At 46.8% G+C, this 27,047-nt stretch overlaps 1 protein-coding gene across 2 annotated transcripts; it reads left to right on the forward strand.

The window, feature by feature from the left end:
- The first annotated feature begins 619 nt into the window (after positions 1–619).
- On the forward strand, positions 620–27,047 carry GDNF (glial cell derived neurotrophic factor). 2 transcript variants are annotated; one of them, XM_019737207.2, is made up of 3 exons: positions 620–1,095; positions 5,696–5,872; positions 23,619–27,047. In XM_019737207.2, exons 2-3 carry the CDS (start codon positions 5,722–5,724, stop codon positions 24,101–24,103), a joined length of 636 nt encoding a protein of 211 aa, XP_019592766.1. In that variant the 5' UTR covers positions 620–1,095; positions 5,696–5,721; the 3' UTR covers positions 24,104–27,047. The 2 variants fall into 2 exon arrangements, with proteins under 2 accessions (XP_019592766.1, XP_019592767.1); XM_019737208.2 differs by having other exon boundaries at positions 5,696–5,794.

Genomic DNA, 27,047 nt, shown 5'->3' on the forward strand with positions numbered 1-27,047 from the left:
CAGCGTCCCCTGGCAAACACTCGGCTTCCCTCACTGGCTGCTCCACACCTCTCCTTCGTAGTGCAGGGAGAACTCCCGCCAGCCGCTCTTCTCCTGGCCACTGGCCTCTGCCCTACAGAAAAGCAAGAGGGCTAGACACCGAGGAGAAAGGAAAGCCTCCGACAGGCTCGAGGAACGCCCAGTGTACCCTCCACCTGACAAAGCGCCCTCCTTCCGAGAGCAGGGCGAGCGGGCGAACCCAGGCGCGCACGCCGCGGTCAAGTTCATATTGCCCCCTTCGACTGGACTGCACCGCGCTCCGCACATTTCTCCGGATCTACCCTGCGAGCAGGAGGCGCGAGCCGGGCAGCGTCTCCACGCGCTGAGCGCTCTCCCTGCACCCCGGGGAGGAGCGCCTCGCGTCACCCACTCGCACCCCCGGCCCCCGCCTCGGGAGCTCGGGCGCCTCCTCGCTGCTCTCCTTTCCTTCCTCCACTGCCGCCTCCCGACCCCTCCCCTCCCGGGGCCCCGCGCCTCCCCTCCCCCACCCCGGCCCCCCGGCCCGGGCTCTCAACGACCAGCCTGCGCTCCTGGCGCCCTCATGTCTTCACGCGACTCCCCGTGCTGGTTGACGTGGTGTCTCGTTCGGATTTCCAGGCAAGACCTCAGCTCCGGCGGCAGCATCAGCCCGGCCCATCTCGAGCTCCCAGGAGCTGCGCCCGGAGAAGACGCAGAGCGCCGCTGCCGCCGCTGAGCCGCCTGCCGCGCCCCGGGCCCACGCAGCCCCTGCCAAAAGCTCAGCGCGCGCAGCCGTGTCACCCCCCACCCAAGGCAGCGCCGGCTGCTCTGACTTGGGCTTCTGCGGGTGCCGGGAACCAGCCGGGGAGCTGTCGGCATCCCTCGCCCTTTTCGCGGCGGCGGCGGCGGGTACCTTGGCCGCCGCCTCCCGCGCGCCGTCGCAGCCCGGAGCAGCCCCAGGATTGCGAACTTGTAGTGCCCCTGACCTGTGGGGCGGGGCTCCGCGCTCCTGCCCTCGGCCCGGATGGGTGTACTGGCTGGGACTTGGGGCTCCTGGAGTTAATGTCCAACTGGGGGTCTGCGGAGACCAGATCCGAGGTAAGTGGAAGAGCGGGCCGGGGTGGAGGAGGCGGGTGGCGCCTAAGTCGCCGGCGGGCACAGAGGGCTGCGTGTCGCTGGAGAAGCTGGGGGTGCGGCTGGACCCCAGAGCAGGCAGTGAAATTGTAAAGAAGAAAGACTAGAGGTCCTAGGAAGACAGAGAAAAGAGAGAAGTTGAACGGGAGACAGGCTGGTCTTGAGGGAAAGGTTGCCTTTCCACGTGAGCAAAGATCTCTGGTGCCCCTGCTGTCTCTAGACCTCGTAATGTCCCAGGGGGTAGTTTCCCTCCCGGACTTGGTGGGGCGCTCTTCTATCAAGTCCCGGGACGGTAAGGGGCTGGGGTCATCTTTGAACCCACCGCTACCACAGAGTATCCTCTCTGGACGTGCAGCTGCATAGAAATCATTACTGGGAGTTTGGGTCTGTTCCGAGGGAAAGCGCAGGCCCTGTAGGGACTGATGCAAAGGTGCTGAGAAGCTAAAAATAGAGGGCCCCCCTCTCCCGGCGCGGTCTAGCAAAACTACATTCCTCGCCCTTTTCGGAACCCGGTTGCTTTGCACTATCCTAATGCCAGAAACTCTAACTAACCACCCCCGTCTAAGTTAGGAGAGGGGCTCCCTGGACAGTCCAGGACCCCGGTCTCCAGCTCGAACAGACGCTTGAAACTCCCCAAGGTCTCCGCCAGGCCATCGAAGTGATTATTTTAATGACCTCTTTTCTCCTGTACTCTGTGCCACCTCCCCAGTAACACCCCCTTCACTACTTTACACCCCCTCAGAGCTGATTTCGCCGCGGTTTGGTTTTCTGGCCCACCCGGTGAAAATGAACCCTCATCTGGGCGGGGAACAGCCTTTCTCTGGAACCCCCAGCCTGCTGGCGCCTCCCTAGTTTCGGCTGTGGCGAACCAGCCCGCAGACCAGACGTGCGTACCCAGAGGGTGAGGGTGCTTTCCAACCCCGTGCTCCCAACATTTTGCTAATTGGCCGGGACAAACAAATCTTCGGGCCCCTGCCGCTGATACGTTAGCGCGCGCCCTTCTCTTCCTCAATATTTTGAATCTACACTTAAATATTACAAGGAAGATGCTGCTTTCACCCTCACGCACACACCTCTTCCCATGAAGCCTCCAAGTGGTTGCTGCTGCGCTTCCTCCCGGCCCGAGTCAGGTCTCGCCCTCGCTGTTTCACCACGCCTTCGCTTTGGCGGGGTAGGGAGACAGCGTCCTTTTCAACAAGTGACAAGTGTCAGGTGTCCGGGAACCCCGCAGCATCCCCAGCCCATTCTCGCAAGGGGTTCGAGTGCCCCCCGACCTGAAACCTAGCCTCGGGCCCTTTAACAGACACCCACTTCCCTAGACTGTCCTCAGAAGGCGTCCCTCATTCTTTTTCCTTCCCTCAGTCTTGGACCCAACAGTTCAGCAAAAAGTCCTCTGACATTCTAGGACACGAGGCACAGTTAAGAAAAGCAATACATCTTTCAGCAACTTCTGTCCCTACCCCAAAAGAAAACTCCGAGTTACAGGATGGCACACACACACACACACACACCCGCCCCTCCGTTTTCTCTCGCTGAAACCTGGATCTTGAAGGCAAAGCCCAAACAAAACTCCCAGCCTGCCAAACACAGGAAGGTGCGGGGGCACTGGCGGCGGGAGCGCTCACCCACGATGAAGTTGTCACCGTGATGCGGGGAATCCCGGGAGGGGAAGTTCTAAGTGCAGGTTGCAGGGAAACCAGCTCAGGTGAAGTGGGAAGAGACAAACTAGGAAGAGAGGATGGAGGGAAGGAGCCTGAAAAGAGGGGATGCTGGTGAGGACATCCAAAAATTACGGGGATAATTTGGATTTGAGGAGGATTGCTAGTTCACTGGGTTTATACTTTAAATGATAACGCAGCCTCCCGGCTGCGTGAGCGCTACGAGACTCAGGCGGTTTCTGGTGCCCCCTGGTGATGGGAACTCAGAATCGGCGGCTCCTGCGAGCCCTCCGGCTCTCCTGCGCGTTTTTTCAGCCCCGGGCCTGGGGACCACCAGGTGCAGGCGCCCACGAGGTCTCCCTTTTGCCCTGAGGGGGACCAGCCTGTGAGGTACAAGGACGCCGACTTCTGAGCCACAACTTGTTTACCGCACGTGGCAGCTAGTTAAGAAATTAAAGGCGGCGGAAATACGTCGGGCAGATGTGCTTTGACAAAGCGATAAAGAGACAAACAGGGAAGCCGCGGGGGGTGTGGGGATTGTGTGGGGTGCCCAGACGCGCAATGAGAAAAACGTCCTTGTAGACCTCTGTGTGTGCCCAGCCCCTAGGCCCCCTCCTCTTCCTCCGCCCACGAATACCGGGAGCTAAAGAGCCGCTCCGATTGGAGCAGGCCCCGGCGGTGCTCAGAGGGAAGAATGCACGCTCCCTGTACCGGGGGAGATGGGAGAGCTCTTTTGGGGCGTGTGCCTCACCGGGCGGAGGGCGAGAGCGGGAGCTGGGAGTCACTTCTGGCGATGCAGGGAGTTTTCCACCGTTTTCTCTTCTGCCAGCTTCGCCACACTTCTAATTGAGGATCTCCACGTCCAATTTTAAAAGCTCTCCGTCGGCCAAGCAGGAAAAAAAAAAAAAAAAGGAAAAACCCTCTTAATGCGGAAGGGAAATCTGGTGCCTCTGTCGCTTCCTGCTGGCGGGCACGGCGATTTGGAATGGCGCATTAACCCGCGCCTCGCTGCTTCACAGGGCCGCCAGCCTTTTCGCACGCACCCACCCGGCAGCTGGCATCCAGGCGAAGAGGCAGGAGGCCTCGCGTCCTCCCAAGTCCTCTCTGCTAACGCGCCTCGTTGCGCTCATCTTGCGCCGCCTGGATGCAGTATTGCCTGGGTCTGTGCGCCCGAACCCAGAGCCATTGCTTTTTGCCGGGGTTGTGAACCAGCCAGCGCGGCATGAGGCTCGCGGAGCTGCAGGTTGTCGGGAGTTCCTAGTCCCTACCAACTCATTCGCCGAGTCCAACAGCTGCGCGGCGAACCAACAGACGCCCTAGGGGTGGAAAATGCGTTCGTCTCCGCAGCAGTTGGAAGTAGCAGCCGAATTAAACGCTTCATCGGGTGGCCTGCACGCGAACCCGGGCGGCTGTTCTAGGTAGAGATGGGGGGAAGAAGGGGCGGCTGCCTTTGGAAGGGAGGAGGGCGAGCCTGGAAATAAGGGAGAACAGCGCCCAGGTTTTTGCATTACCTGGAAACTGTCGTAGTACTCTCTCCATGGAAAAAGTTCAAGGAAATTTTCCTAAGAGTCCGTTTTATTTGTAGTAGAGAAGATAATGAACTGCATGAATTTCGTAGTTTCCACTTGAAAATTCCCTTGGAAATTGGAACACTGGCATTGGGAAGATACTGGGTAACACCGCACGCTAAGGTCCCCTGGCCTCCTCCCCACCTCTTAATTGGGTGGAGTTTGGCCCAGAATTGACCATACCGTTTTCTCGCCCGCCCTCGGCTGCACGGCCCTCCTTTGCAGGAGTGTGAGGACTGAGAAGCCAAACGGAGCCCCCTCGCTGAGAAGAGCTGCCCCCGCCCCGCGCGTATTCGTGGCCTAGGGCTTCGGGTGCCGGTGCGCCGCTACGGCGTCCGGGACCCGGGTACAATCGTACAAGAGTGACCGTGACCGGAGCGCGGGGAGCTCGAAACTCCTCTGGGATGGGAAGGGATTTAGCGTAGGAATCTCGCAAAACTGCAAACATTCAGAGGTGTTCGGGTATACCACGAAGGATTAAAATTTCAGGACAAACGCAATCCCTACCTAACAGCAATATTAAAGCATTGATTAAACGCATACTTTATGCTCCTGTGGGCCTTTTCAAAATACGTTATTTAATGCTCTAACCTTAAGAGGTGCAACTAGTATTTTAAACCGAGTTGATGCTTCAGGGAGTTATGTAACTTAACGTAGATATTCCCATACCGGCCAAAAGCCTCCAAGTCTCTACTAACTTCTTGTTCCGACGACAAAATACGTGGGAAGAATGACGCGCGGGGGTGCGGGGGGAACAGGTAGGATGAGGGGTGTCACAGAGCCTTCACCCGCCTGCTGAGAGCAGGATCCGGGACCCCCGGGCTGGCGTGCGCTTGATTTTATTCTAATATAAAAGGTCAGTCGCTTGCCTGTGTTTGACAGCTGGTTTTCAGGAGCTTATGGGAGCTGCTGGGAGGGGAGGCAGAGGTCTCTGGCTGGGGTGGAGGACACAGCATGGGGGCTTCCCGGTTGCCCCTCAGGGCATGGGGGTGGGCTTTGCGAGCCAGTAGTGGGGACTGGTCAGGAATCCTGGTGTCGTAGTGGGACTGGCGGGGGCAGCGGCCCTGGTCAAAAATCTGACCCCTGGGATCGGATGGCGGAAGAGAAGGGCAATTGTGGCTGGACACCGAGCGAGGGCCGCACCTGGGGCGCGCGGGGGAGGGGAGCTAGTAGGGAACTTAGAAGAGGGCGGGGATGCCTAGGGATCCGCTGGGCTGCGGCGGCCTGGAAGTAGGCGGTGACGAGTTTGAGGGGACGCCAGGTCCCGCGGGGATGCCGCGCCCATGGCGGCGACCAGGCCTAACATGCGTTCTCCGGTTCTCTCGCCCGCGGGCGCAGGTGCCGCCGCCGGACGGGACTCTAAGATGAAGTTATGTGATGTCGTGGCTGTCTGCCTGGTGCTGTTCCACACCGCGTCCGCCTTCCCGCTGCCCGCCGGTAAGAGGCCTCCCGAGGCGCCCGCCGAAGACCGCTCCCTCGGCCGCCGCCGCGCGCCCTTCGCGCTGAGCAGTGACTGTAAGAACCGTTCCCTCCCCGCGGGGGGCCCGCCGGCGGACCCCCACTTACCCCCACCCGCCGCCCGCACGCACCCCAAGCCAGCCTGGACAGCAGCACTGCCTCCCCGACCCGCGGGCAGAGCCGCGCTGGCGCTGCAGCCCTTTCTGGTGCGTGGCTGCCCGCAGCTGCCCAAAGGCCCGGGACGCCTAGTCTGTATACGACACGTGCTGGGTTGCCCAGCAGAGAAGGTATCAGATTTTTATGCTGTCGGTTTAGCATGCCAATGAACAGATATTTTCCCCAACACCACCACAGGAAAACACAATTGTCCCCTTTTCTCTGCTTCCCCATCATATATACACACACACACCGTTTTTTTCCTTCTTCCAAAGCCCTTTCTCTGGGTGTGCCCCGCTGTGCTGGTTTCTGAAAACAATTGCACTTCCATCCTAAACTGCCCTTGCAAGGGAAGAGGCTGAGGTTTTACAAAACCAAGCCAGAGTCAGAGAAAACACAGAAGGGCCTGGATTTCCAGAACAAGTATCTGGACAGTCAAACCTGTTCAGAAAAGTTCGGGTTCTAGAAAGACTTAGGGTAAATGGTGCTAGCTGGAACGGCGGGGAGGTGGGGGGTGTAGAAGCTGTAGTTCACTCCACACATGACAATCTTAACTCTTAAGAAAAGACCAGGTTATTCATATGAGAAAATAAATCTGTGATTTTGCCTCTCAAAAATGTTTTAGAAAGCACTTTAGTAGGGCATGTCAGCTATGATTTGATATAATGTACCCTCCACTCTTCAGAAGTTTATCTGTTGCATAAAGTAAGGTATGCTGCATTACAAGTTAGAGGCCACTGGGGAGATCTGTAGGTAACAAAGGTAGAATATGTGACACAATCCCAAAATAAAGCAGTAAGTAGTGAGCTGTGGCCAGGATGTCACCCTGGCTACTCCCCCCTCCCCATACCCCTCCAGCTATTTTGCCCTTGAAATATACTGTGGTCCTATTCATGGCAGAAGGACCCCGCAGGTCAGCTGTCTGCCAAGAGTCCCCCAAACTCTGTGGCCTTGCGCTAAGAACAGCCTAGGAAATGTGATGTGTTTATTTTATGCTTAATTACAACAATAAAAGCATATTTTGCCAGAAGTCCCCCAAAAAAGAAAAAGTGCATTTTTTCTAAGGCAAATTAAGACTTCAAGAGTGACTTAGGGTTAGTAAGAGAACATGGTTGATTCCTTGAAATTAAAGTGACTGTTCTTAGAGTTTCTGTCAATTAGTTGTATTGTATAAACCTATTTGATTTCAACCACGTATTTCCATCTTAGTCTCTATAAATGTTTCTCCAACTTAAATTTACTTTGCCCCTTTAATTAAATTTAATTAAATTTAAAATGTCTCTTATACCATTGTCTTCAGAATACTGCCCAAGAGAGCTAAGTGGCTTTGCAGTCATACAACCTAGGCCTAAATAACAGGAACATAGTGGTAGATAATAGTTCTCTAACCAGCGCACGCAGGAGAGAAAAAGGCCTGCCTGATAATGACGCTGATTAATTCAAGGAGATTTAGTTAGCATTTTAGTATCCTGTCTACCTAGGCTTATTTAGTGCTGGCTCCTGGTTTTGGCTCTGCTTTCAACTAACTGTGACTTTGGACAAGTGACTTACTTACTTCAGAACTCAACAAACAATTTAAAACTGTATAGTAAAGGGAGACCTTTCCACTTCAAAATGCCAGTGGCTATGAGATTTGCCCCCTGGCCGTCATGCCCTTGCCCTACCCATCCTTTGGGAAGAGATTCATAAGAAGAGACCCCTTCTCACTGGAATTACCTGGGGAACTTTAATGAATACTGATGCTGGGGCTCACCCTGAGAGATTCTGATTTAATTGGTTTGGGGTGTGACTGGGGCATCTGGATATGTAGATATTCCCCAGGTGAGTCTAATGTGCAGTCAGGGTTGAATCACTATGACCTAATAATACCCTAAGAAAATCTGTGCCTCATATAAGGTACCACCAGTCACAAAGCAAGCAAAGTCGTATTAATCCTACTGATTGGTGTGTGTGTCGGGGGGGTGGGGGGTATGTTGTGGGGAAAGGGAGATGACTTCCCTTTTCCAAAACTGATGCTAAGTCATCACTGGACAAGATTCTGACTACTCTATTTACATTTGAACCAGCAGAACATACCCAATTCTGTTTTATCTATGGGAAGACCCAGTAGATCCCAGAGGAAACTTGAAAGAGAAACGTTCCCAAAGAGAAACTGAGCTGCATTCTAAGCCAGATTGACTTCTTTCCAGGTATGTTCAATTCGGTAGCAAGCTGTCAGTGCAGGGGAGGCAGAATAATGACAGTGTGCAGACTTTGAACACTTGACCATGTCAACACGCCCCTGTCGCAGTGCTGACATTTATATCCTGCACTGTACACCATGCAACTGGTTAAGGCTTATGTAGAAAAACATTAAGTCACTCATTCCCTTTGGAAACATAAAGTACCATAAATACTGGTTGCTCTTCTTTTCAAATGCTTGCAACTTAAGTGATTAAGCAAAGGGTCTTTCATGTCACCTTGATATCATTCTGTGCTCTTCAAAGGACTGGACTGTACCCCATCCACACACTCACCCGTGAGGTTGCATGTGTTCTGTTGGTTCCAATGTAAATGAAACAGCCAGAATTCTATTCCTAGGATGAACAAACCAAATAGAAATCATAATTGGCTCACTTGCTTCCCTAGAGGTTGGCTATAAAGTAAATGTGCTGTGGCTGCCTCCCATAGCAACTTCGAGTTTGTCTAAACTCAAGGACTTGTGATTTTCTTTTGGGGGCATCCGAGACTTTTCCCTTCAGCTCTCTTGGTTCTTTTATTTTGCTTTTTGCCAGTATCTTCTCCAAGGGGCGATTAGAGCAGGCATGAAGAATCTAAAAGGTGAAACTCACAGATGTCATAGCATTTTAGAGCTAAAAGGAAACTCCTTATGGTCCTCAGGCCTGAAATGATAAGGCAGCTTGTCCAAGTGCCAGGACGCAGGTCTGCGGAAGCCGGCACCAGAGTTTCCCCAAACCACTGAAATGCATGCAGAGCATTCGGTTTTGCTACCTTGGGGAAAAACACTTTATATGGGAGGAAGGTCTTCAACTAATGACTAAAACCGTGTTGCACAAGGTTGTCAGAATTTATTAGTTCATCATAGTCACATGCCAGACTCAGCCGTGTGTGAAAGCTCTAAATGTACTTCACAAGGAAAAGTATAAAGTGCATGTGGCTTTAAAAATCTGTGATCTTATTACAGAATTGTGCACCTGAAATCTATGTAACTTTACTAACAATTGTCACCCCAATAAACTCTAATTTAAAAAAAAATCCGTGATCTAAAAGCACATATTCATTCAGCAAATAATTGATGTGTGCCTGCATGGCACTGTCCTAGGTGCTAGGGAATCCTTGGTACACATAATAGACAGAAGCCCCTGCCTTCATGGAACATGGTATCTAGTAAATGGATGATGTGTGGTACAATTGGGGAAGCTAAAACTAAACACGGAAAACCTTGGGTGGGTGAAATGGGCTTTTTGTGTGACTGGAAGCCAACTAGAAGAAACATTGAACATCGTTAAACTGTAATTACAGGTTGCCCACAATTTGTCATCAAATAATGGGATTATATTCCATCAGTTTGGTAGCAAGTCACAAAATTGCCTGTAGAAACAGTCTTATAAATCAAGCTATCAAGTTTCCAGGCTAGTCCATAAAAATCTATGTAAACAATTATATGACTAAAATATAATTCACACCATTATTAGGCTAGAGTCTCTTCCAGGGTTTAGTTCCCTTAATCTGCAGAAGGAGGGCAAAGAGCAAGAAATCAAGGTGTTTCAACAAATAAGATCTCAAGTTCACACATTCAGATCAGACTATGGTTTGGATCTTAGCCTTGCCACTTAATCAGCTGTTGTTACTTAATGTCTCTGAAACCTCAGTTTTCTCATCTATAAAACAGGGATAATATTAAGCCTGCCTCATGAGGTTGCTGGGAAGGTTCAGAGAATGCTTTGTAAAGCCCTTGGCCCAGAGATAAGTATTATAGTGGTTATTTGTCACCCCACGAGTGCCTTTTCTGCCACCACAGCCTTTTACTTCAGCCTTTGCCAAGATGCAGCTCTAAATGGTGGAATTTCAAGCAGCACAACATAATACGGAGAGTGAAAGAAATGCAGGCTGGGTGAGGAGGCTATTTTGGGACCCGCAGTCATTTGGTTGGTCAGCACGTAGGCAGGTCAGCCTTGCCTGGGATTCTGCCCCGGGTCAGCTCTCCCTGGCTCTTCCCAGTTTTCCCTTCCCCATTTTCTGATCCCATATAGTTCCTATAGAATTTTTCCCACCAAATTCCCAGGATCATGTAAGGGAGACCCTCTTCCCCCATGGGGAGAAGGGAGTCAGGTCAGACTAAGATTCTTATATGCAAGTGATAAGGGGTCCGTGAATTGGAGGCCACCTGTACTGAGATAGAGTGTTTCTGTTTTAAATGATCCCAGCTGGGTCATTTAAATTAAATTAAGAAGTTTCATAAACCCCGCAAAAAACTTTTAGTGAACTTTAGTAGACTTTAAACCCATTGTTATCTAGCTAAGGAAGCTTCTAGTGCAACCAGCTGGTTAAATGTTAAGCTTCCAAATGTAATGTTATGGGATATAGAGTTCAGAATAAATACTGTGTTTCCCCGAAAATACGACCTAGCCAGACAATCAGCTCTAATGCATCTTTTGGAGCAAAAATTAATATAAGACCCGATATTGTATTATATTACATTATATTATGTTTTATTATATAAGACCCTGTCTTATATTAAAATTTGCTCCAAAAGACGTGTTAGAGCTGATTGTCCAGCTAGGCCTTATTTTCAGGGAAACACAGTAAAAACCATGTATCTATTGCTTCTTATTGTTTTAGGACTGTATGAATGAGCAATACTGTAATACAGTAACTACTTAAGCTGGAAAGGGGCTCTGCCATTTGGAAGCAAGAAATTGCGTGTCAGACTTTTAGGAGGCACTGATTCCTCAATTGAGAGCTGAGACCAACATCCCAGTCTGGCCCCAGTGTAGAGACCTATTTCAAACTGTTACTCTTTAGAGGAATCTATTTCAGACTTAATTTGAATTTGCCAGTCTTAGGACCTTAGTTAGGCTGATCCACAGCCGAAGAATTATGCTCAAAAGATGCTACTTTTGCTGATACAAAAATAAAAGCTATCTGGCAATTTCCCCTCCTAACATTCCTTTTGTCTTTATTTATTTAGCACTTAATGATCCATAGCACCTTTATTCAATTCAAATACTTTTTCTTTAATTAATCACTTGAAATCAACCAAGAAGCAAGCATTAAATATCTTCCATGTGCTAGGTGCTGTGTGGCATCTAAAAGGCAAAATTGTGAACTTGAATAGCTTATGATCTAGTTGTAAACTATGGATGAGCAGATGGGTGGGTGGGTGGGCGGATTGTCAGACAGATAGCTATGTCTGCCAAAAGGTTTACGTTAGCTGTGGTCATGGTAAGAATTCCTAGCAATGAAGTCACTGGGGTTTGGAGATCATAGCAGGAAAGGATTCGGGGGAGAGGGAGGGTTTGAGCCTGTACTTGAAAGACGGGTATTAGGAAAGGGCGGGAGAGGGAAAAGAGCACATTCCAAACCAAGGAGAAGCATGGGCGAATTTGTGGCCACCATATGGGGAAGGGGCAGGTGGTGGATACTGGAGGAGGCCAGACCATCGCCAAGAACTGGGAACAGGTGGCGGGAAGTGGTGTGAAATTTAGGATCTCTCTGTAGGTGATACCCAGTTTATGAGATGCTGTAAAATCCAGGAAAAGAAGGTGCTTGCTGTGTTTTTGATGGCAACGGGGTGCCACCAGAGCACCTCGAGCTGAGAGGTGGCCGCAAATGGGATCTGGCTGCAAAGCCGTCGTATGGCAGAAGTTATTCAAGTACCCAGGCTGCTCATGAGGGGCATCCATAGCATAGGCGTAATTTTCAGTATTGAAGTATTGGGCCCTTATTTTTAAAAAGCTTCTAGGCATAGGCACAATTAAATCAACCTGTGAATTCTCAAGTAAGTGAATAGTTACAAATAAAACTTAATATTAAAGTTAGTATCATAATAGCACCTCTTAGTTATCCACTTGGATAACCCAGTTTTTAACAAATAGGTTTTATATCTCCTAAACTCAAGTACGTTTGAGCTCTATCAGACAAAAGAAGATACTATTGTCCCCATTTTACAGATGAAAAAATGAGACCTAGAGAGTTGCTCAAGCAAGGTCACAAATCCAGTAAGTGGTGAAGCCAATATTCAAACCTCAAATTTCTAGTCCCAAAGCCGAGCATTTTAGCTTAACGTAGACTGTGCTCCCACATCAGTAGATTAAGAAAACATAAACACTGGCTTGCTGAAAATATTCCCTAAACCTGAAACACAGATTTTCAAGAAAATCTAATGAGCAATCTAACAGAAAGAAGCAGAGAGTATTAGATTTCCTTTAGGCCCTTTCTTTGATTTCTGTTTGGGCTGCAGTGGGCCTAGATTGTATTATTAATGGTGACTTCACAGTCCAGAGCAGGGCGTTTTAAAGAGAGATATGTGAATATCTCTACATACTCCTATAATGCTGGTACCTTTTGCAATGAGACGAGTCTCCCTAACTGTTTAGGACATAGCGAGGCCTTCTCGAATACTTGATAGGCTGACAGCATTTGGGAAGCCATTTGACAAGCACTGGGGAAGGTACTTGTTCTCAGATCACTCCCGTTCTGCCCAGGGAAAGGGAGAGTTCACATGGGAAATCACAGGGGACTGCACAGATGCCAGACCATTGCCACAGTGGGAATAGGAGTGGGTTTGCATAGAGAGAGCTTGGGTGACCACTGGGAAACAACTAGTTAGCTCAGTAGAGACAAAACCCACTGTTGAATGGCATTAATAACAGAGGTGGGAAGTCGTGCTTTTAAGTTTTCAAACTTTTTTTGCTTTGCAAAACTGCAACAGTAATGTTAAAAACTGTTGCACACTTCTAAAAGTGACTTCTAAAAATTTTTATCATAAGTTTAATTAGTTGTATCAGATATAATTTCCAGCCCATTTGGGAACTATATATGTGCTTTAAATATGTTTTGGGTAAAATCTGGGAGCTACAGATTTAGCTTATTCAATTCACAGAAAACTATCAAACTAATCAGCCCAAATAAATTGACTTTTTGGTCAGAAAAGGCCCAATTTCATTTTCAATTCAAATACACATGTTAATACACATCCACGAAAACTATCATACTTCTAGATCCTAACTAGAAGATGAATAGATGGATGGGTGGATGGACAGACAGGGGCATAAAGCACCAAGTCTTGCCAGGAGTGCCAGGCCAGAATGAAATATGGAAACACCTGCTTCGATATTTCTTGGTTTATTCATACGGGACTTTCCCTCAGTAGGTGTCCATAGTAACAAGCAACCCCCATGCACCCTTCCCCAAGACTGACCTCTTGTTAGTATTTTGCTTTTTTGTCTTTTCTGAACCATTTGAGAATTAGTTGCAAACATACCATTAAATAGTTTAGCAGGTACCTTCTAAGAACAAGGACATTACCTCATATAACCACAATTCAGTTATCCGTCTGAGGAAATTTAATTGATACGCTATTGTTATCCAATTGATACCCTATATTCAAATTTTCCCAATTGTGGCAATAATGTCCTTTATAGTTTTTTTCTTAGTCGAGGATCACAAACTACATTCGATTGTCTTGTCTATTTATTCTCCTTTAATCTAGAAATACTCCCAAGCCTTTTTTCCCCATAACATTGACATTTTTGAAAAGTCCAGGCGATCTTACTTGCTGTTTTGCAGACTGCCCTTCAATTTATGTGATTGTTTCCATGTGATTCAATTCAGGTGGACATCCTCTGAATACTAAGTTCATGATGATGTGTCCTCACATCAGGAACCACCGATTTCAGTTTGTCCCCTGGACTGTGCTTCCCAGTAAAATGAGTGAGGTGGGTGAGAACTACACCTCTCTCGGTCAGACAGGTGGGTCAGGAGAACCAGCTGCAGGAGACCAGTTTTAGGAAGCAGCACGTGTGGAAACTGATTCTCTTAAAACTACCTATAAGTACTGTAGAAAGTCTTTATATGTCGCCAGAAGGACACATGCCTCAGTCTGAAGACACTGATCTATGCCATAGGGGACACAAAAATAATGTTCATGGGCTTGATGTTTGTGTGGTTAATTTTGGGTCATTTCTAGGAACACAGACACAACACAGTAGATACTCCCAAGACAGGCCTGCTCCTTCTGCCCACAGACCACCATGCCAGGGGCTGCAGGCCTTCTCCTCTGTGGAACAGCTAGACTGACAAGGGACCAGAGTCTGCGTCTCCTTTGGGGTAATCTTGCTTTGCCGAGAGCTGGTGGAGTGGATCTTTACACTGCTACCCTCTATGTAGACATCGTTGAAGAATTACCACAGACATGGTAACCATAAGGATTTACTTTAGGCACCGTTTGTTAAATGCTTTCAGGCACTGAGCTGAAAACTTTTCTTCCGTTATGGTAAAGGTTTACTATCCCCATTTTAAGGGGAAGTTGGGGGTCCATATAGTTAAGTAACTTAGCCGGACTCCGGACCCAGGGCAGCCTGAGCCCAGCACGCACTCTGTGACTGTGCCACAGGATCACTTCCTACCAGCTCAGGACACTGCTACATAACTCTCCTGGCTATGACAGAGAGTCAGCAAGAAGAAAAGTCAGGAATTGGGGTTTTGTGAAGCAGTCATTTTTGAATGATACTTATAGCGGATTATCTGTAGAGTCTGAGATTCCAATATTCACTGGGTGGGGGTAGAAGGTCCTTCCTCACCTCTGACCACAGGTCTATGAGACAGGCTCAAATGGTAGAGAACACTTTGCTTTCACCCCCTTTATTTTCCTTTCATCTCTCAGTCCCTCCTCTTCTTGCCCAAGGCCCTCAGGCCCTTCTACCCACTGCTTAGCTGGCCCCTGGGAAGGGCTGAGGGAAGGCAAATCCCACAGCAATTTTGGAGCTTCTCAGGCTGTTGGCAGGGCTTTGTGTGAATAAGAAGCGAAGGTTCCTTTGCTTCCAGGCTCCATTGGGGTTTCCCTTGAAAACAGCCTGCCTCTGATAACACCACAAGAATTATTTTCCCAAGTGTCTTTTTGTGCACTTTATTTTATTGGGTAAGCTTCTCGCCCTCCCCCATTAAATTTTTATAAGGGCAGTAGCAGATCTCATGATGTGTACTCTTTAGCATGGGGTGTTTATTGCCGACTGCCAGTGCTTTTAGCTCACACCAGGTGTGCTTGGATTAGCTAACAAATGGACACCCTGGTGGGTGTTCTCCCTACTTAAAAGCAGGAGAAAGAACATTTTCTCCCCAGGAGAACTATGCTCTATTACTGTAAAATTATTAATGTAACTATAATAGCAGTATGGAGCACTTAGGTGGAAATCAGAGCAGGGAAATTAGAACCTGAGTAACAAAATAAATACAGTTTGTCTCCCCCTGAGCAAGGCTTTTTTGGCTATTTGTATTCAATGAAGTAATTTCCATTATACTTATGATAAGTTTTCTTAGTTAAGTTGTAGGATAAAGTTTCAAGACACAGTATAACTAATAAGTGTGTGCGACATTGGTCACAATAGGTGCAGATAGCAAATAAATAAAATGACATTTTGGTGGGCAATGTGGCTTTTAAAAGTATTCCCAAGGCCCCTTTTTCAATATTCTGAAATGATTTCCATTCTGGTTGGTCTTTTTCTTCTGCCTTGAGAGGATCCAGGGATGCTTTTTAAAAAAAATAACAAAACTCTGGTGTTTTCACAGTGCAAATACTTTTCCAATAAACCCATGTCATGCCTTATTGTCAACAAACCAGTGGTCATGGAGAGACTGCACCAGTAGCTCTGGCAATGGCCACCTGACTCAGTAAACTGCTTCAGCTGGTGATTATTCTTAGGAAAGGAGGTGCCATGGACCCCTCTTGAAGTTAGCCCAAGAGTAGCTTAGGACCAGAATGTTCTATCTCCTGCTAGATGGGTACTCTGTCCAAAATAGCAAAGCAAGGATGGTCATTACATAGTGTGAGATGCACAGCGTTCCGGTGCTCAGTGACCTATGGGCTTCTTTTAAATTAGTTCAAATAAATGGCAAAATTAACTCTCTTAAATAGAAGTGATGACAAAACTGTGTAGAAGTTTTCAGAGAACTGGAACTTTCTCATAGATTAACACTACATATTTCAGATGTTGCTGAAGGTCACAGAAGAGCAAGGGTCAACAGTTTCCAAGGCAAGTTGTGAGGCTCTCGTGATCGATTTGGTAGCAGTTGCAGTGGGTCATGAGCTGGGTATGACCTAAATATACTTCAAGGAGAAAAAACAGAAATGAATACAATAGAGATTTTAAGAAAATGCCACGTTGTATTTGGTTTTTGGGTGATAGAGACTTAAGAATTGCAGCACGTTGTCCTAAGATGTCCTCTCAGAAGCCATTGGCGCCATCTTTACCTTTACAGACAGAGAATGAGGTAGAAGGATGTCTCCCTCCCACTAGCCCCTGGCTGTTTTGAGACTCAAATACAGGGCTTTCTTCACATCCTTCCACCTCTCCTAAGTAGGGCTTAGGAGGACAACTTGATGAGTTGACAGACATTTGGTGGTGATTACTTCAAACGTAACTGAGACATTGAGTCAAAGGGTTAAAAACGGCGAAGAACTGCTAGAACCTAAACTACCTCTTGTGGGGTTTCATGGGGCCCCTGATGCTGGTGGCTGAGCAGAAGGCTGCCAGGGCATTAGCCAAGGCGGCCACCTCCTTGACAGAGCTGACTGAAAGTGAATGTCTGGCAGCACTTTCCCACCGAGACTTAGACCGTCCGCATCTTAGGGATTTAGCCCTAGGAAGGGCCCCAGAGGGGGGCTAGTTGACCTCAGAAGGGTTGAGTGAGTAGGCCAAGGTCACGAGGCTGGGCAGGGACTGATCCTGGACTGGAATCCCGGGCCGTGTCCTCTCCAGCTCTGCAGCAACAGCCTCATCGTTTGGTGCCAGAGTCCGTTTGAGGAGCTTCCGGAGATGGGGCCTCTCTGTCTGAATCTGCCGCCACCCTTGGCTGCCGGTTTTCCGGTTTTAACTGGGAAAATGCCAGATCTGCCTGAGACTGATATGTAAGAACCAGGACATGGAAGAGATGCCCCTGAATGCCATGGCTTTTCCCTTTTTGGGGACAATTTACTGCATTCTGTAAATTAGGCAGCCTAATTTCAGAATCTGCTCAGTGTACCTCAGTTCATACTGAATTTTCCCCATACAAGCGTACTTCTCACTTCGTGTTCTGAATTTGGTAAGTGCGTGCATGTGTTCAGGTGAAATCAGCATATCTCGTTCCTCTTGTTCTAGAGTAAATTCCCATATGCCTCGAGACGTGAAAGTTGCATAGTAGTCGAGCTTTTCCTTAAAAACAAATAGGTGTCCTGCAGCTTCGAAACCAAACCAACCAAGTCCACATTTTCAAGCCACGTGGGCTTGGGCAAATAGTGATCTTCCCTGAGCCTCAATTTCCAATTTGTAAAGGGAAGATAATATGCAATCCCTCCTTTAGCGTTGCAGGCATGTTGTTGGATTTAAAGTTAATATGTGAAAGTCGGCATACATCCCACTTTTATATTGTTAACATTTTTAACTCCATCACAGAAGCTGTTATTTAAATATAAAATGATGAAATTTTGTAATTGTAGAATTATAAAGGTAAGCCTCCATCATGTAGTTCTTATAGTATTTCCATTGTAGTGAAAGAAAATCTTATTTCTACCTTATTGAAAAGTAAAAATAATTTATTCTTTAAAAAATGACATTAGTTGGGAATTTTCTCAAGGGGTTATTTCAATCTTAGGCTGATCTTTTCATATAAATGTGTGTGTGTGTGTGTGTGTGTGTGTGTGTGTGTGTACATACATATGTGTGTATGAGGTTGCTCCCAAAAAACCTCAATACAGAGAGAGAGAGAGAGAGAGAGAGAGAGAGAGAGAGAGAGAGAGAGAGAGAACTTCCATTTTTCATAATACTTGGTCTACAGAGCAATTTGTACTTTACCTGGGGTACAGGGAGACAAAGAATATCTGATTAAATGTCCCTCACCTCAGGAGGTTTTCCACTTGCCTCCTGTCTGCTGACAACCTTTCAGGGGAGGCTTTCCATGTGAGGACGGGCTCCCCAGCACCTCAGCAGCCCCAGGCACAGCCCATCTCAGAACAGGGCACTACCTGGAGTGAGGGCATCTGGGCACTCGTTCCAGACACACGTCTCACCTGTGTGGCCTTGGCTTAGGTAATAGCTCAGCTCTGTGGACCTCAGCATACTACCCTTGCCCTTGCAATACACAGAAGCTGAATGCTTTCCAGTGAAGTGCAGAGGCTGGTCCTCCCCAGAGCGAGAAATACCTGGGCCTTCGCTCTGTGGCCCCTGTGGCCCTGAGGCTAGCTCTGGCCTCTAAGATGGCTCCTCTAAGAGAGGGCCACTGTGGGTACCAGGATCCAGCCCCCTCTTTCCTGCCACCCCAGAGCCACAGAGACCTTTCCTCTGTCCTGTCCTCAGAGCCCACTTCCTCTCCGGGTAAGGGTTATCTCCTTACACACAACTTTGTGTTGCCTTCCTCTTGGGCCCACAGGTTAAAGATAGGCTGAAGGCCAGCTTAGCACCCCCAGCCTGGCAGAAGTGAGGAGGGGACAACCCGATACAAGTGTAAAAGGACCTCTTTAATTAAAATACAATTAACCTGTACTGTTTTTAAGAGAACTCTAACATTTAGGAGACTACCCTATCCACTGAATGCCAGCCTAAACAAGATAATGTTTTGAATTATATACCTTTTAGTTCGGCTACTACAGGGAATACTCTGAGGCCTCACAATCGCTCCTATAAAATCTCAATTAATTTTACAAAACAGTCAATATCTCAGTCCTTTGTTCTTGAGGTGACGTATTTTTCTCCCCATAATCAAGGGAAGCAAAGTTTCTGCAGTGAACCGTTTGTTCCTAGAGTCATGCCCCAGTACAAGGTTTCATTTGTTTAAACAACACTGTTTATACAAAGGGCATATCAAAGTTAAAGTATTTTAAATAGAATAATGCCAAAGATATTTGGTTGCACCCTGAACGGTGACTTAAATGCATTTTGATTTTTCAAAAACTTTAGCTTTTAGTTGGACATGTTTTCCAAGATCTCTCCTCCAAGTGGGTCTGGGAAATGAGCAAATGTTTGACCTTTTAAAAAAATGATGCTCCTCTTTTGTGGTTTGCAAGTATTTTGCTATCAAAGTTAATACTAATGAGGGCTACTTGTGTAGCTGACTTCCTGCCAAGTCCTTTATAGGATGAAGAAGAAAGTGATGTGATTTTAAGTCTTAATTTAGGGAAATAATCCAAACCCAAACACCTTTTCCCTCAGCTTGGTGAATTCCTGGAAGATTGAGGCCCCTGTGGGATTCTTGGTTCGTCACCGGGAGTTCACTTGCCTGGGCAGGTTTGGAGGCCTCTGCAGAATTTTTAAGGACAGGCTCAGTGAGGTGCATGGCTCCTGATGCCCCCCAAATGCCTACTGTTGATAAACTGAGACCTCTCTACGAATGAACTCAAGTCAGCATCAAAATGCCTAGAATTAGGAATTTAGTTGGAAGAAACAGTAGTATTTGCTCTGTGGTTTGGAAAATATAATGTTGCCCTTTTCTGGTTTCCAAAATTTATATCCACGTAAAACTTTTCAGCATAAATATGTTTTTGCTGTATTTTTCAAGGAGAAGAAAAGGGAGGAGGGGAATCTTTCAGCTCAATAAGAATTGCCTATGACCTGAACTCAGGGCTTAAATAAATGTCCACATTAACAACAAGGTATGAGGGAGATTCTCCCATCAAAAGGAGAAGTTCTCATTAGTTGCACCCTTCAACATTTACTGACTGCTTCCCCGGTGCCAGGAAGCCTTTTAATTCAGGGTCAATCTGTTCACCACCTCATCCAAAAGCCTAAGTGGTTGGTGCATTCACACTGCTACAGGCATCACCCTGAAAAGGAATTTAAAATAGAGGAAAAGGGACTAAACATTGTCATAAGGAAGTATAAGTATGTCCCAAACATGACTGAGGACTACTCATGCTGAAAATGTATTTGCTATTTGTCTGAAACTCAAATTTAACTAAGTGTTTTATATTTTATCTGGTAAGCAAAGCCAATGGATTAAACTGTGTAGCCAAAATGTCTTAAAAATGAGGGAAAATGTTTTTCAGGAACTTTGAAAGTATCTGGCAATAAATAAGAACATTGTAGATGCCAATTCAAATCATTATTGTAACTCTACTCCTATAAAATGATGTGAATTATCATATAATATAAATTAATGAGTCTCTAAACCAGTGTAAGTTGAACTTTTGTAACTCAAATGTTTTCCCATTAGTTTATGCTAAAATTTTAGTTCTCATTTCTTATTAATCTTCAGTTGATTCTTCATTGATTTTAAATTTCTATGTTCCCAGTTTTCTAACTGGGAACAGAATTCAGAAATTCTTAAATGGCTCCAGGGACCCCAATGTGTGTCTTTTTATAAAAACAAAGGTCTTTTTTGGAATTTGAAGACTTTTTGTGCTTTGATTAATCACCCCTAATATATCAGTTTTAGGAGTTCAGATTTCTGTACAAGTATGGATTTTTGAAACTGAGCACACCTAATTTCTTCTTTTATAGCTTATTATTGAAAGAAATCAAAAATGGCATAAGCAGCCCAATTTTCAAAATAAGTAGTTCATTTTTTAAAATCAGAGTGATTTAAAGTTTGTTTTGTTGTTGTTGTTGAAGAAAACAGAAAACTTCCTAAGGAAAGTCCAGTCAGAAAGTGGTTCAGAGGAAATGACAAATTCAGAATGCTCGCCCCCTCTTCCAGTTCTCCTAGGGAAAATGTTACTGCTCCCAGAGAGCATGAGCCCTTTCTGAACACTCAGGATGAAGTAGGCATTGAGAGCTAATGCTTTAAAGCTGCAGGAAGCTGGCCTGGGGAGGGAAAGTCAGCTTGGAGATGGTTATTCAACTCTCAGGAGGAAAACGACTGTGCCAGTCAGGGCACGCTTCCGGCTATGTGATGTGGGTTGTTTATCTTGGAGCCTTTCATTTCATAATGGTGTAGTTCACAGCTGAAGTTCAAGTGCCCCCCTTGAAAAATTGACTCTTTCCTCCCTCTTATGGTGACCTAAATTCATTAAAAAATGATTGAGGGCCTCCAGGGAACAGGTCCTATTTTAAGCACTTGGGATCCATTGGTGAGCAAGCCACGCAAAAGTCCCTGCCTCCTGGAGTTCACATTCTATCAGAGAAGACAGACAATAAATCACAAATACAAATAAGTTATACCAAGTGTTGGAAGGCAGTATTACGGTGGGGAGGGAAGAGCAGGGCAGGAGGGTCTAGATCTGGGCTTGGGGAGGAATTGCATTTTAAACAGGGAGGTGGTGGGGACATTTGAGCCAAGACTTGAAGGGGACATGGGAAGTGAGCCACTGTGTGCTCTGAGGAACAATTTCTAGGCAGAGAGAAAACAGCCCTGAGTCCCTGCTTGTGCCTGAGTCTGACCTGTGATTCTCAATCCACCGCGATTTTGACACCAGGGGACATTTGGCAATGTCTGGAGGCACTTTAGTTTCACTACTGGGATAGGAAAGGGGTACTACTGGCATCTCTTCAGTAGAGACCAGGGATACAACTAAACATCCTACAATGTATAGGACGGCCCCCCACAACAAAGAACGATCCAGCCCAAACTGTCAGTAGTGCTGAGGTTGAGAAACCATGTCTGAAGAACAGTGATGAGAAGAGACTTAGAAGATGAAATCAGAGGCAGCAAAGACTGGGGGAGAGGCGGTGGTCAGGCCAGGGAGGGCCTGAGGCCCTTGTGGACTTTGGCTTTTCCTCCTAGAGAAATGCGGAGGGTTTGGAGCAGAGGCGGGACGTGAGCTGCATTAAAAGTTTTTGGAGTGTCGTTCTGGCTGTTGAGTAGAAAATAGACCGAAGGACAGTAAGGCAGGGGTAAGGGAGTTCAGTGGCTGTTGAGGTTAAACAGGCAAGAGATAATGGGGCTCAGACCAGGCGGAAGCAGCTTCCTGACTTCTGTGCAGCAGAACCACCCAAGGCCAAATTTTAGATATCAGGCAACGAGGAGCTCTGGCTATTTCACACAATCCCCACTCTATTCATTCCTATATGCCATATAGTTTACATATATTATCTATCTATGTGGTTAAGTCGCCTTAGCTGTATTTTGTTTTATGCAATAGGATACCTGATCATCTATTTTAACAATCAGTTCATGACAAAACAATTGGATGTGGGTTAGGCACAATATGATCCTTCTCTGCTTTAACATGGTCTTGGCCAAAAACATTCATTCCCTCTTGCTAACAACTCTTTTGTGGTGTATTGCTTGCAGCCACTATAACCCTAAACATACTAAATTAACTGAAAATGGGATGAGGGGAGCATGAAAGGTCTAGTACCTAATAACAGGTGTTTGAATTGATTTCCTTTTTTAGAAATGTATTAAATTGTTCAAATAGTTAGTCTTCTGTTACTTGATCAGCCAAAGCAAATGCTGAAACGCAGCAGAAAACACCAAGAGACACCTAATTCCCGCTTTTACCCAAAGGTCTCAAATATCTTAGCAGCATTGCCTCATCATTCCTCCCTGTGATGGTCTTAAAGTACATGTCTTATCCTGTTTGCAACCAAAGACGGTGAGAGTCATGTGACAGCCTGTGTGACAGCCTGCCGCAAAGGCTGGACCCTATCCTGGGGGTCAGGCTATATCGATCCACAAATAGCATCTCATTCCACTTATTGCTGTGGCACGTTTCTATGTCATCTGACAGTACTACCATATTTTTTAATTCCTGTTGTTCCAAGGAAGTGGTAAGTTAGTCCTTTTGTTAGTGAGAAGAACGCTGTTCATCAGTCTCTTATTTTTTAAAATACAGTTGAGTTCACGAACTTTTCATTTGTTCTATCAAAATGGTTCTTGTCCCACTCAGCGTGCAGAGGTGTTAAGTTGAGATAGATTTCAGGGAAGAGAACTGGGTATTCCCGAAGAAAGTAGCCGTGTTGGAAGAATAATCCTTTTTTCAGGATTTCCAAAGTACGGCCTGTGGATCAGCTACATCAGAATTCCTCCCAGGCTTGTTAAAAATACACATTCCTCGGCCCCTGCCCACACCTCCCCCTGAGGGTAGTAATCTGTGTCTCACTGAGCATCCCAGGTCATTCTCATTCACGCTGAAGTTACAAACCACTACTCTAAGCTATATTAATAGACAAGAAAAATGGTCTTCCAGGATCAGCCTCCATACAGACTTGTTAACAATGGCAGATATTAGTCAGATGGAAATGCTCCTAAGAATTTATTTTCAACAAGGAAGTGTGTCAGCCACCATGTTAGTCTCCTCTTTCAACTGAATAATTTTCCTTCTGCGGAGTCTTGGAGGGTGGATTTTAGCTTCTGTTCTCGGGGGACTACAGTGGTCACTTAGCTTGACAGGCTGTAGTTTCGCTGTGGGTCCAGTCGGAGGTCACTTCTGGAGGTGCTGTTATCTGGAGGACGGCTTGAAATGATCATTGTTTTTGTCTCACGTGGCTGTTTCTGTTTTCTTGTTGAACAGCAAATATGCCGGAGGATTATCCTGATCAGTTTGACGATGTCATGGATTTTATTCAAGCCACCATCAAAAGACTGAAAAGGTCACCGGACAAACAAATGGCAGTGCTTCCCAGAAGAGAGCGGAATCGGCAGGCTGCCACTGCCCACATGGAGAATTCCAGGGGGAAAGGTCGGCGAGGCCAGAGGGGCAAAAATCGGGGTTGTGTCCTAACTGCCGTCCATTTGAATGTCACTGACTTGGGTTTGGGCTACGAAACCAAGGAGGAACTGATTTTTCGGTACTGCAGCGGCTCCTGTGATGCTGCTGAGACAATGTACGACAAAATATTAAAAAACTTATCAAAAAGTAAAAGGCTGGTGAGTGACAAAGTAGGGAAGGCCTGCTGCAGACCCATCGCCTTTGATGATGACCTGTCATTTTTAGATGATAACCTGGTTTACCATATTCTAAGAAAGCATTCCGCTAAAAGGTGTGGATGTATCTGACTCCGGCTCCAGAGACCGCTGTGTATTGCATTCCTGCTACAGTGCAAAGAAAGGGACCAAGGTTCCCAGGAAATGTTTGCCCAGAATGGAAGATGAGGACCAAGGAAGCAGAGGAGGAGGAGGAGGAGGAGAAGGAGAAGGAGGAAGGCAGCCGTTGTGGGAGCCTGGTAGAGGGAGATCCAGCCACAGCAAACTGGACAGGAGAGAGAGAAAGCGGCCGTCTGGATTATTCCGGATGGCAGCCGATGCCACCAGAAGCTCAGGGCTGGTGTCCCTGGTTGGGTGTTGCCATCGTTTCATCTGATACAGTCCACCATCACCGGTCACGGGCACAGTTGCGGATGCACTTGAAACCAAACCAGTGTATCTCCTGTGGTTTGTTTTCACACGTCTGGAGACACCAGGGAAACGTAAGCCCGGTGTCATTCCTTGTTTTGACGTTTTACTGCTGAAAGCAAGAAAGGTTTATTTTTCTGTCACTCAGTGGAGACATACCCCGGAAAAGAGGGGGCGGGGAAAAAAAGCAAAGACACGAGATAGTAACCTTTGAATTTGAAAGTTGAGGCCTGAGGTTTACTACAACCAGCATGTGGTGAATGGCTGGTGATTGATTTTTGAACATGGTGTGTGGGGTGGGAAGAAGTTGGCTAGGAACCAAAAAAGGCTGTCCTCATGACTAAAAACCAACCTGAAGGTATTTCCTTCATGTCCTTGGAAACAGAAAACCAGTTGTGGTTTTCGGCAGCGTTCTTGCAGGAGAGCGAGTGGAGAAGGCTACCCGCTCACCGGGGCAGGGAGACCCACCGGCCTGTCGGTTTACAGAGAGACAGATGTTACATACACCGCAGCTCCGTTTATGCGTGGTCACCAGTGACCAGAGAAGCTACTCGATGCAATGCATCTATTTCAGATACAGAAATATAGAGAAGATATTTATTGAGATTTAAGTTATTGTTATTTATTACCGTTCACTAATGAGTTTCTCTTTCTTCCCTTATTTATTAAAGTTTCTTTTCAAAGGTGCCAAAGTATATGTGCTCGCAAAATGCAAAGAAAGGTGACAAAGGAAATTTTAATTGGGAACAAGGGTCCATGCTTTTCAAAGTATTAAAACGTTTTTCACTAGGCAAAAATCACTTACTTTACCTTTTTAAGAAAAGCCCTCATTAATCTCCCCACATTTCAACATCTTCCCTAGTTTTCTTTTTAACAAAAGAAATGTGTCTGAAGGAATGTTTCTGACAGGCCCCCTTTTCGGGAGCCATGTGCAGAGACTGTTGGCACTTGGTTTTATTTCTTCGTTGCTCCATCTCAGAACAGAAATGCCATATGCTCCATTTTCTGTTGTTTTTAAGCTCTTATTCCCCTCCACATATATCTATTTATGATATGCATAACCATATTTATGAAAGGTTAAGTTCTTTTAGTAGGTAGTCCTAGATTCAATGTTGACCTAAAAGTGAAAATCCTGTCAGGTAGCCAGGAGTCCGCCCAGAGAGGACACTCTTCCTCCATCCTTCCACCCACTGTTCTTGAGAAACAGGGGTGTGCTGTACAGCGGAGGAGTACACTGCTGGCCTTCCAGAAGTGAGATCTGCTGGTTGCCATAAAAGCCCGTTGGCTGTCATCTCAGGGCAATAGTTGCTGTTCCTGTACACCTGATCCCTTCCTGGGAAGAAGGTGGCCCAGAAGGGTGGACGAGGAAGACGTCTGGCCTGGCCACACACCAAGGCTCGAGCTCGCAGAGTGCACTACCTTTATTTTTTTTATTTTATTGGGGAACAGTGTGTTTCTCCAGGGCCCATCAGCTCTAAGTCGTTGTCCTTCAATCTAGTTGTAGAGGGCGCAGCTCAGCTCCAAGTCCACTTGCCGTTTTCGAGCTCATGCTCTAACCAACTGAGCCATCCAGCCGCCCCTCTGGCAGCTCCGTGGCAGCTCATTGTCTTCAGTCTAGCTCACTGGCCCATGTGGGAATCGAACCAGCAACCCTGTTGTTCAGAGCTCGTGCTCAAACCAAGTGAGCCAGCAGGCCAACCCTGCACTACCTTTATGATGAACATCTTCAGAGGGGAGAGAGTAGGATGGGAACAACCACCTCATATGTGCCCCAGATCGTGGATTTGCCTGGCAGCCGACCCATGCACAATGCACTAAGCCCTGTAATAGAGCTTGTCACATACTTCATAAAAGGAATTTTTGTCAAGGAGATCGTCTATCACTATCTTCAAGGCTATTAACCCAAAAGTATGACAGGTTTAGCAATTAAATGACCTTACTGGCCTCCCTCAAATAATCATATTAATTTTTCGAAGTAACCAAGAGGCGGCAGTTACACATCCCTTCCCCGCAGCCCCAAAATCCCAAGTTCTCCATCATTCTGCTCCTTTCTGTCCTTTCTGCTCCCCTTGCACAACTCAAAATTAGAGGAAAATGCCTCCCTCCCCATCTCCCGGGGCCAGAATGGGACCTTGCTCAGCAAGGAGCAGCCTGCTTAGAGTAGTGACAGACCTAGCAGTCTGGTCATTCATAAAGCACAATCTGATGTCTCCCCAGGATCATCTGTCCTATTCAGACAGTCCTGGCAGGTTTGATGGCTGGTGTCCCCAGATGTCAACTCAGCCCCTAGCTCCCTTTGGAGAGTCCCTGCCCAGAGAGCCTCTAGGATTCAGTGGGTGTTGACAACTTGTTCCCAGTGTCACCTACACACCATAAGCAGGTTTTAACGGAAGCAAATCGCTCTACCAAATCCACAAAAGGGTAAAGTTTGTGATTTTTCTTAATCGTTACAATTACCACCTGATCCAGTAAGGAGATCACTTCTCTGGAAGTTCTGACTTCTCTGTCGGTCGTTTGTGTTATTCAACCAAAGTTCGCTACAGACTTTATTTTTGTACAATATCATTTTGTAACTTTTTACAAATAAAAACTAATTTCTATTGCTTTC

This window comes from Rhinolophus sinicus, linkage group LG03 (genome assembly GCF_036562045.2).
Source record: "Rhinolophus sinicus isolate RSC01 linkage group LG03, ASM3656204v1, whole genome shotgun sequence".
In the NCBI taxonomy this organism is placed as follows: domain Eukaryota; kingdom Metazoa; phylum Chordata; class Mammalia; order Chiroptera; family Rhinolophidae; genus Rhinolophus; species Rhinolophus sinicus.

Coding starts and splice junctions, on each gene's coding strand:
- GDNF (XM_019737207.2), top strand. CDS start 5,722: ATGAAGTTATGTGATGTCGTGGCTGTCTGCCTGGTGCTGTTCCACACC. Junction 5,873..23,618: donor CTTCGCGCTGAGCAGTGACT/GTAAGAACCGTT, acceptor CTTGTTGAACAG/CAAATATGCCGGAGGATTAT.